This window comes from Colias eurytheme, chromosome 29 (assembly GCF_061535395.1).
Source record: "Colias eurytheme isolate Ceu_HAF_F1 chromosome 29, ilColEury1 Martin Lab GWU primary, whole genome shotgun sequence".
Classification (NCBI taxonomy): Eukaryota; Metazoa; Arthropoda; class Insecta; order Lepidoptera; family Pieridae; genus Colias; species Colias eurytheme.
Genome location: NC_143008.1, coordinates 6,008,208 through 6,020,161, shown reverse-complemented (window position 1 = coordinate 6,020,161; position 11,954 = coordinate 6,008,208). Strand labels below are relative to the sequence as shown.

Here is an 11,954-nt window from a genome sequence, read left to right as displayed (position 1 = left end):
AGAATTATTTATAATCTGATAACCTACGTACGTAAGTATAATTAACCTACGTAAATAGAATCGCTACATACTGCTAGCGAAATATAAAATTATCTTTCGCGCCAACTTTTCAATGTTATTGCGATTTTTGTATAAAAATATAATATACAATAAGAAGCTTTCATTCAATAATAATTATTGAATTACTGGATTAAAAACACACACGCAAACTCCCAAAAGGAAAAACACAATAGTTACACACTACAAACAAAACTTAAAATATCAGCTTTTAAAACTTGGGATTTTGCATATTTGTCTCCAGATAAACTATGTTTTAAATTCAAATCCAACACGTGACATTGTATTTAATCAGTTTACATAATTTAACCTACAAACGTTATCGTTTATTATCTCTAATCTTAAATGAAGATTATTTTAACGACAACTTTAAAAAACACTAGTGTTGTGTATGAACATAACTGAATCGATTAATATAAAACATAACTCGATAGTTAAGAAGTTAAAACACAGGGTAAGTAATATTGTTTCGTGGTTATAACTCTTCAAATTAGAATCAACTTAGAAAAGCACTTAAGAGTCTAATAAGAAAATTTACCTTCTCGCAATTTTTTTATTATTGATATTTTGACACGCTATGGTCTATACGCAACAGATAATAAATAAATCGAAACATTCATTCGAGTTGCAACTCGATTCGGAATCAATGTGAATCGATAATCGATATTCCCGTCCCTTTCATTTTTCGTTTCATTCGCGTTCCGTGTGTCATGGCGACTGTGCGTGTGTTACGGACTAGTGGTTTAATACTTTTATTATTTTTAATAAACACGCTCGCCGTGTCGCCATGGATAACATCGGTGGACGTAGATAACGCATTGTGCGATGAGTTCAATTGTAATTATCGCATAAAAGTGTCTGGTGGTTTGCGTGAATGGTCTTTAACCTCCCGAGTTAAGAATCGTGGTGATGTGTGTTCCGATAATTTTATGGTTGAAAAGTCGAATGTTTTTGTCGATTTGACTGTACCTGTCTTCGATAAGTTGTATTTTTGTGTGGAGCGTGATGGTGTTCTGTATCATGAGGGCCCTGGATTATATTTGGTCGGCGGTGACGTCATCAGCCGCGTACTACCAGAGTGAGTTTTCATAACTTTTATTTGTGTTAACTTTTAGCGCGGTTTTACGAAATTCGATTGTTTCATGATCTCACATTTGAGAGATGACTAAGAGCTAGGCTTAACTTATTCGCAAATCAATTCAAATAACAATGCAATTTTGTTAAGTGGTGATTCATATAATTACGAGGTTATTATCGTGGGTAGCTTGACATATTTATTTTTATAATTATTACATTTGGTACGCTAACCTTTTTTGGTATTTTGAATTTTCATTGGGAGGTAGGTGACTTTCAAATAATATTACAATAACTTTATAAATAGAAAACTTGATCAACACGTATGATTCAATACCGTGGCTTAACTAAAAACAATGTTTGTCGTTTTTATCTCTGTGTGTTATTATCAAGACGCATTAGTTTATTGCCTTTTTTTGAAAATACAATTAAACTGACTTAGAACCATCTCCTTTTTTTGAAGACGGTTAAAAATTAATAACTGCGAACATTTCTACCAAGTGAATCTTGAAATTTTAATTTTTGATTGAATAGGTACCTAACTATTAGTTACGTAACTGTAAAATATGAAGTAGGTAATATTACCTATATGTAAGTAGTGAATACAGAAAAAGTGCGTAGGTACTATAAGTATAACAGTAAATGGACGCTATGGTCCAGTGGTTTTTAAATTAAGACCCGATTTCGAAGCGGTTTTGGAACTAAAAAAGTTTTAAAGTTGGTAGGGCGGAGTGCCGGAGTACGCTGACCTACAGTTTTTTTTTAAATTGCAAGACAACTGTTAAAATGCGTGAATTGAAATCAACGAGCATATTGATTGAAATGCAACCCATGTTCTTAGTAAATTATTTTTAAAATGTGAAAGTTGGTACCTACTTGGTAGATACGTATATATATACACGTATATATACCTTGCTACAAGGATATAATATTCAGAGTATCCTAGTCTAGGTTGCCTATGAACCCTAAACGTATTGGTACGGGAGCCAGGTGCAAATTTGGTTAATTATTTCCTCTCAAGAGATAATTCGTCAGACGCCTCAGAGTATAGTATTATAAAGCCTCGTGAACGTCAGCTGGCGCTCGGTTGGGGGGGTGAGCGGTTGTAGCCTCCCACGCACGTAGGAAAAAAAAATACATTCATTCATTCATTTCCTCTCAGCTAAAAATTTGTCAAATTGTAGCTAACCCAATATCTCAACGAAAAAAAATAATCAGCTGGTTACAACATGGTGTATTATACGTCAGCTGGTGTCTCGAACATGAAAGTTAAATTTAAAGAAAAATTTATTTTCCGTGATTTCCCCTCAAACAAAAATTTACCTGATGATAGCTTATATGTAACTGTGGATAAATATATAGGTCAGCTGGCTGTATCTTGGTGGAAAAACCGTCAGCTGATACGGGAGGCTACAACCGCTCTTCCCCCCAACCGAGCTCCAGCTGACGTTCACGAGGCTTCATAATACTATACTTTGATGCATTTTACTAATTACCGCTTGAGAGGAACTTGGTCATAAAATCTGTTCCTGGCTCCCGTACCATATTATACCTACCTACCTAATCCATACTGAATGCGAAAGTAACTCTGTCTGTCTGTCTGTTACTCAATCACGCCTTAACTACTGAACCAATTTGCATGAAATTTGGTATATAGATATTTTGATACCCAAGAAAGGACATAGGATAGGTTTTATCCCGGAAATCCTACGGGAACGGGTTTTTCTTTGAAAACGCGGGCGAAGCCGCGGGCGGAAAGCTAGTTAGTTATAGTCCATCGAAACTATTACCTACCTATCTACTTCAATTGAAGTTTTTAAAACCAATTTGCGGCGGCGGAAATATACCTATTTGACCGATTTTCATATAAGTAAGCCTTAGATTTAATGATCTAAGTCCTAAGAACTTAGCTAATAATAACGTAACCTGTCTAATTTATCGTTCAAACAAAAAAAAAATTCCAAATCGGTTCATCCGTTCGAGAGGTACGATCCCACAGACAGACACACACACAAACTTATTAAATACCTACACTGTCGTTTATGCATCGGCAGTTAAATAAAATTGAAAATTGGTAAAGTGCGAGTCGGTCTCGCGACACTGGGTTGCGTTTACCAGTTATAGAATAACTGCAAGAAAATGTGTCATCCATTTTAAATTTATGATCGTGATTTTTTATTACTTGTTGTTATAGGTATATATCGGTTTCAAAAGTACGCAATCTCTGATAATTTCAAATGTTTTTATCATAGTTCATCAGATACAGCCTGATAACTGACGTGTGTCCGTCAGTTATCAGGCTGTATCTGATGAACACACACACACGTCACAGTAATAGGTTCCCGTATTTACTATTAAGGGTAGGGTTCCTGAAATATTATATAATATATTGTACAATATACAGTAATAATGTACCATAAAAATTTTATAAGTACATATAAAAAAACGTCATGTCGCAATGTGGCGCAAATCCGACATGCGGGTCCCGTTTTACCCTTTCCGTACGGAACCCTAAAAAACATTGTTGCGCTAAAAATCTGCCATTTTCTTTTCAACATTTTGATGAAACCAGTATCACTTTTCAATTAAATACATCTCTCAATTACGCTAAAATCTATCAAATACACTCTACTCATACCTACACATACATACACTCGAAGAACCATACCCCTCTTTTATCAGTCAGTTAAATCGTTTCTCAGACTGTAACCAACTCGATCCCTGGAATGCGAACAGACACTAATTACAACTGTCACTGATAAACATTCTTATTTATATACTAGCTGTGTGACCTGGTTTTGCTCGCGTAGACGCTTGTTTTGTATTTGAATACTCGTAAGTATATTAGTTTCGCCTGTACATACGGATAACAAAGTACATACTTTGTTATCCGTATGTCTGTCTGTCAGTCAAGAGTCAAGAACCTTTTCTCCAGGAATGCGTGGAGGTATGAAGTTGATATTAATATTCAATACTCGAAGTCCACGGTCCCTTGATGCTGTGAAAAAATCAAACTTATAAGCCAACGCAATCAAAAGATACAGCCGTTTGTGTTGCATTTTTTCGAGAATTTCGACATTCGTAAGGGAATCAAATCCTGCAGAGTGCAGAGTACTTCCCGTGAACACAGGAGTCTTGAAATTTTGTCAAAAGCAACGCCTTATCGCACAGAAAAAGGAATCATGGCTAAAAACATAAATTTAAGGTAACAACATAATAAAAAATAGGTTTGTTTGGAGCTCTCGGTGCGTGAGTGCGACTTGCACTTGGCCGGTTTTACTTTTTTCATCGCCGAATAAACATTATTTCATTCGTATCATCTAAATGTTTCTTTCCTTATAAATTACATTCATAACGGTGAAGCCGTTATGACGTGATTGACATATGCAAATAAAGATTGATTTCGCGTTATTTATTTTTAAAATTCATTAGTTGACGTAAAGTTGTAGTTATTTTTAACTGTTGTTAATTAAATATATTAATATAATTAAATTATGACCGGTTCTAGTAAGCCGTAATCGTATGTTACGACTTAAATGATCTGTTTATATATTAATGTTATATGTATATTAATAGTTATGTAAACATTATAATAAAAAAGCTATTCTGGGGCCGTATTTTTTTTAAAGGCACCCGCCATCACAGGGTGTTCGCGCCACCTCTGGAATATTGTCCAGAGACATTATTTACATTTTTTATTTATGGGGCCGTATTATGACCTCTTATTTCCAGACAGTTTACACCGTAAATTGAACTGACTGGCAAATTCATATTATGATCGCAACAACCATGGTTAGTGCAATCATAATATGAATTTGCCAGTCAGTTCAATTCACGGCGTAAACTGTCTGGAAATAAGAGGTCATAATACAGTTTGCACCAAATCCATACTAATATTATAAATGCGAAAGTAACTCTGTCTGTCTGTCTGTTACTCAATCACGCCTAAACTACTGAACCAATTTGCATGAAATTTGGTATGGAGATATTTTGATACCCGAGAAAGGACATAGGCTACCTTTTATTGCGAAATATGTACCACGGGGGAAGCCGGGGCGGACCTCTAGTAGGTACATATATACTCTGACACTACTTCACAGAAGGTAGGTAAAATATTTTTGATTTTACTCTTGTAAAACTGAACAGAGACGTAAAAACTTCGTTTATACATAAATATGTAATTATAAGTTATAACATAAGTCATACATGATAATATCTATATATATAAAACTCAAAGGTGACTGATATAGTGATCTATCAACGCACAGCCCAAACCACTTCACGTATCGGGCTGAAATTTGGCATGCAGGTAGATGTTAGGACGTAGGCATCCGCTAAGAAAGGATTTCCCGAAATTCTTGCGGGAACGGGGAAAAACGGGGATGCACGGACAAAGTCGTGGGCGGAAGCTAGTTCTAGATATAAACTGTAAAAGTTTTATTATACTCAAAGTGGAATCCCCGTAGTTTTCCATGAGTCATAATTTCAACTATGAATATAAATGAGTTTGCTTTGAGGAAAGTTAACAAGAATAACACTTATTTTGCATTAAAATTGTCGACGAATTATTATCCGGCTCCGAAATGTTTTTCGAGTAACAGACAATTATAGCATTCCTTGATTTTTAGGGTGCCGTACCGAACCAGTAAAACGGGACCCTATTACTGGCACTTCGATGTCTGTCTGTCTGTCTCCAGGCTGTATTTCATAAACCGTGATAGCTATAGAAAGCTGAAATTTTCACAAATAATGTATTTCCGTTGCCGCTATAACAACAAATACTAAAAATTAAAAAATATATACATTAAGGGGGGTCCCCATGGTACGGAACCCTTCGTGCGCGAGTCCGACTTGCACTTGACCGGTTTTTTTGAAGAAAGTAGCCTTGATGCGTCGAATGCTAGCAGAAATTCGTCACATTTTTTTATAATTTCAAATTTAAATGATAATTTTGCTATAGGGCTTCACCCGCAAATCCCATCAAAACCAGTTGCGTAATTTTAAAGATCTAAACATACAGACGCACAGACGGCGGAAAGCGAAAATTTATATAAATAGTAAATACCTAGTGATTATTAACCCGTGCAAAACAGGGACAAGAGATACATCCATACTAATACATATTATAAATGCGAAAGTAACTCTGTCTGTCTGTCTGTTACTCAATCACGCCTAAACTACTGAACCAATTTGCATGAAATTTGGTATGGAGATATTTTGATACCCGAGAAAGGACATAGGCTACCTTTTATTGCGAAATATGTACCACGGGCGAAGCCGGGGCGGACCTCTAGACATATTTCGACACATAACTTTGAGTTTGAGTATAGTTAGGCCAGTTACACACGCTCACCAATTAAAATTAAATTGGGGCTTATTTATTCAATTGTTAGAGACGCCCAGTCGCAAACAATACAAGATGAGAAAAATATTTGGAGTAGTCACCAAATCTTTATTCATAAAATATACTAGCTGTGCCCCACGGTTTTACACGTATTGCTCCGCTCCTGCTGGTCTTAGCGTGATGATATGTAGCCTATAGCCTTCCTCAATAAATAGGCTATGTAATACCGAAAGAATTTTTCAAATTGGATCAGTAGTTCCTGAAATTAGCGCGTTAAACAAACTCTTCAGCTTTATAATATTAGTATAGATTAGTAGATTTCCGCTCGCGGCTTCGCCCGCGTTTTCAGAGGAAAACCCGCTTAGTTCCCGTTCCCGTGGGATTTCCAGGATAAAACCTATCCTATGTGTTAATCCAAGTTACTCTATATGTGTGCTAAATTTCATTGCAATCGGTTCAGTAGAATTTGCGTGAAAGAGTAACAAACACACCCACACACACGCATCCTCACAAACTTTCGCATTTATAATATCAGTAGGATTCCTCCCAATCAATCTGGATTATTATTTGTTGTACCTAATAAAGATTATGTTACACCCAATAACGTTGAGCCAAGTAGTTAGGTAAGTAATAAATATCTTTTTAAACCCTTGTAATACATGCAAAGCCTATATAAATGACACCAATGACAAAACGAAATACGGAAAGAAAACTGTGTAAATCTATACAAATATTATAAAGCTGAAGTTTGTTTGTTTGAACGCGCCAGTCTCGGGAACTAAAGGTCTGATTTGAAAAGTTCTTTCAGTGTTAGATAGCCCAATTATCGAGGAAGGCTATAGGCTATTTATCATCACGCTAAGACCAATAGGAGCGGAGCAATGCGGATAAAACGGGGGGGCGCAGCTTGTTAAATATGTTAGAATAAAAAATCCTAATAAATCACATCAATCATTTAAAAGATAAAAACACTGTAACAGTAAATAAATGGTTAAAATAAAGTAAACTATAATAATCATATAAAAACAAATAAAGTGAAGTGTTATAAAAATGCGACAAAAACTGAGCAAACAACATGATAACTTATCGTATTTCTTATTAAATTCTTTGAATATTTAATTAACACTTAACAGGGCAAAGGTAATGTATTTCTTTAAAAATGTAAAGACAATTAATTATTGTGGATAAAAAGGGATAGATAATTGTTATATTTAGGGCTATAAGTCTGATGGTTTTGGACGTTTTGGAGATTAAAGAATGAAAATTGATGATAGAGACATGTATTTGTGCAGGTTTTATACTTTATTTGAGCAAAAATCTAAAAAGGGTCCTTTGAACCACCCCTACACCCTTTGCTCACTCCCCACTTTAGAGGACTTTCGATATGATCATCTGGACATGTCAAGGAATAGCATTTTCAAAACTACACGATTTATTTCCGCTAATTTTACTAATTTTCTCGGACTAATGTACCTAACTATTAAATTATGAATTAATTATGTGTCGAAGTCAAATTGTGTAATATCGTCGAAGAATCAATAAGGTCGACGACATGGTGACATCTGCCCGCACTTGGCCAGCGTGGTGGATTATGGCCTGTACCCTCATAGGCGGCCCATGTCCCAGCACTGGGAACGTGCTGATGATGATATTATGATTTTTTAAGCAGGATTAAAATAAGAATTGTAATTACGCCTTTCCACTGATTTATCCATCTTCTCAATAGTAAATCTTTTGTTTATAATTATTTATTTGTTTGTCTGTCTATATTACCTCACTGACACTTGGGAATGTGATTGTTTGCACACAGAAACGTGTAAGCTTAGTCATTCACAACAAAACGATTCATCGCTATTCAATGTTAGATCAATTAATATTAACCTATGATAACGTCATAGTTTTAATTTGAAGAGTAAACGAGATCAAAGTTAGTTAAAACTAGCGGTTGATCCGACTTCGCATGGTTTGACCGGGAACAATTAATACCTAGGCACCCTTGAATAGTGTGGCTTTCGCCTTACATTCTAACAAGCATATAAACGAAACCCAATATTTTAATCAATAAAAATGCGAAAGTTACTCTGTCTGTCTGACTCTTCTTCTCGACACAACTACTGAACGAATTTGGATGAAATTCGTTCGCTTGAGAACTGAAAAAGTAAAAAGGATAGATTGTATCCTGAAAATCCCACGGGAACGGGAACTATGCGGGCTTTTATTTGACTAGTTATGCAGGCGAAGCTGCGGGCTGAAAACTAGTAACATTAAAATTAAAAGTTAGAAACTTAACCTCTTTATTAGTAGTTATAGTTTGTAAAGAGGAGTCCCATTTAGATTTACCTCATTAAATAATAATAGTTTAAAAAACTAAAAAACACGCTTTTTATAGAAAACCGAACTAAAATTTTATTAAATTAGTGTATTGTCATCGGTCCTCAATAAATCTACAAAGTTTGAACGAAATCTGGCCGTTTAAAGTGGGTCAAAATCGCGCCCAAAGAAGTCGGTTACAAACATACAGGTGAAGCTAATATAAAGCGTGTAAAAAATAATAATTTTTACTAATTACATTACATTTATACAATCAAATGTGTATTCTCTCATTAATATAGCCCAACGTATATATATAGTTAAATAATCTTTATATATAAAAATGAATCGCAAAATGTGTTGGTAAGCGCATAACTCGAGAACGGCTGAACCGATTTCGATAATTCTTTTTTTATTATATTCCTTGAAGTAAGAGGATGGTTCTTATGTAGAGAAAACGTAAATATTATGTACCACGGGCGAAGCCGGGGCGGACCGCTAGTTTAATTTAAAAACGTAACTGGAGGGAATATTTTTAAACGTTAAATATTTTCATACGCTGCGCCTACGCATAGTGACACTTGAATTAAAAGTAAGAGTTGGCAGTAGCTTGGTTAGCATCTTGGCAATCTGCCTGCAGAAAGCGAAATAGATCATAGGTCGGAAATTTATATACAGGCTGTTGTTTTGGTGTGGATTTAATATACAGGATGGGTAGATTATAAATGGTATAATTTTTGGTTCGAATGTTAAAATGTAGATCACAAACGCAAATAAAATTTATATATATACAGGGTGCTCCCACGGAGAGGCAACATAACGAATTTTCTACTTGATATACAAAAATTTATGTAGCTATTTAAATAGGTAGGTTTCTTATAAGATTCGCATTCTAATTAATCGTCATAATACGACAGATCTCTAAATAGTTGCTACGTAGGTAATACTGTATATAAATTATTTACCACCGAGATATATAAAAAATTGAATGTAGATACATATTTGTTAAAATTACAGCTATTTTTATCATACCCACTATTGAAGAAGCAATTAGCATACAAATGATTAAATTATTAATTAAATATGTCACTTTCATTGGCTGATAGCTGATAGGATGTAAGCGTTGGATGTAAGTGCCTATTTTGGTATAATTTTTAGGGTAGGTGTCAAATTTAATATCTATAATATATATATAAAAGAAAGTCGTGTTAGTTACTCCACTTATAACTCAAGAACGGCTGAACCGATTTAGCTGAAAATTGGCAGGGAGGTATTTTAGAGCCAGGAGAAGGACATAGGATACTAAATATGTACCACGGGCGAAGCCGGGGCGGACCACTAGTTATTTATATTTAGTAATGTTTATTTAGTAATAACCAGAATATCATTAATGCATATTTTGTAAACTTTTTTTTTCGAATACTGCAAAAGAATTTGCGGCATATTATTAAGTTTATGTACACTTTGTTTCTTGTTCCAAATAAAGAATATTGAATTATTGTATCTATTCGGCTGTGTCGCGCTGATTCAATAGCGACTGAACCCGCGGGCATTGCTAGTGTGTATAATGCTATGCTATGTTATTCTGGTATATAAGGTATATAAGTTACTTATTATGTAATATTGACATAATTTAAAAGAGCAACTATGGAGTTTCTTGCCGATTCTTCTCCATAGATACTGCTTTCCGAATCGGTGGTAAATGTTAAAAATACTCATGTAATGACGATTCGAAAGTGCTACTAAATAGTAGTCTAATTGAATAAATGAATGTTTGAGTTTATCGCTACCGAGTATCACCAAAATAGGTTTAGGGAATCTATAATATTAGAAGGATAATGTAATGTACATATTTTTTACTAAATCACGAATTAGTACAGTACCTAAATGTTACCTCGTGGGTCTTATTTTAAACTAGCTGCTCCGCGCGGTTTCACCCCCGTGGCTCCACCCCTGTTGGTCGTAGCGTGATGATATATACCCTATAACCTTCCTCGATAAATGGGCTATCTAACACCGAAAGAATTTTTCAAATCGGCCCAGTAGTTCCCGAGATTAGCGCGTTCAAACAAACAAACAAACAAACTCTTCAGCTTTATAATATTACTATAGATCATTTACGAACATTATCATTTAACCCAAAAATAAGTTCCAATAGATAATATAAACCATTATTAAATACCAAAAGCCCTGACCTCTCTGTAATTCATAAGTTAATGGAAATGCGCCGTTGCGTGACAAACTACGATCAAATGAACTCGATTTATTAAAAGAATCGCTCTAGGGAGGGATTGGAACATCATTGAAACGAGCCCTTGGCAAATATGAGATAGTGATGTGATTTTAAAAGCATGGAACGCAAATTCTATGATACAGCTAGATTTCCGCCCTCGACTCCACCCGCGTTTTCAAAGAAAAACCCGCATAGTTCCTGTGAGATTTCCGGCATAAAAGTAGCCTATGTCTTATCCCGGGTCTTCAGCTACGTATATACCAAATTTCATTGTAATCGGTTCAGTAGTATATGCGTGAAAGAGTAACAAATCCATCCATCAATCCTCACAAACTTTCGCATTTATAATATTACTAGCTTACCGCCCGTGGTATCGCCCGCTTTGTCTTAAACCTAATAAATTATATGCTAAAACCTTCCTCTTGAATCACTCTATCTATTTAAAAAAAACCGCATCAAAATACGTTGCGTATTTTTAAAGATTTAAGCATACAAAGGGACAGAAAAAGCGACTGTTTTATACTATGTAGTGATTAGGATATATTGCAAAATATGCACCCAAAAACTCCGATGACTAATTCCACAAATAAATTTAATTGTCCATCCAGAACTCCATAAACAAAATTCATAGACTCATCATTAAGGACAATAAAAAAAGTCGTAAAAATCCAACATGGCCGCCATTCCGCCGTCTGCGCGGCCGCGGCGTTGCCATAAACACAGTCTGCGCAGACTCGGCACAGCGCCAGTGTCGTCACAGATTATAATTATTTTACTGTTGCGAAATGAGGATAGACGATACGTCAATCTGTAATAGTGACGTCATTGCGTCAACGTTTGAACCGGAAATGTGTATGGTAAATTGTCCCTGGTTACGATTTTGAGGAAAGCGTGTGTAAGACTATTTGCAGAAATGTGATAACAGCTAACTGTTGT

The 11,954-nt window shown here is 35.2% G+C and overlaps 1 protein-coding gene across 1 annotated transcript in view; it reads left to right on the top strand.

Moving 5' to 3' along the window:
• Window positions 1-756: 756 nt before the first annotated feature.
• The window catches only part of LOC149896304 (unextended protein-like), a 33,125-nt gene continuing 21,927 nt past the window's right edge, over window positions 757-11,954 (top strand). The window contains exon 1 of the mRNA XM_090117836.1: window positions 757-1,135. Coding sequence (XP_089973962.1) covers window positions 768-1,135 — 368 coding nt within the window. The 5' untranslated portion in view covers window positions 757-767. The remainder of the gene's footprint in view (window positions 1,136-11,954) is intronic.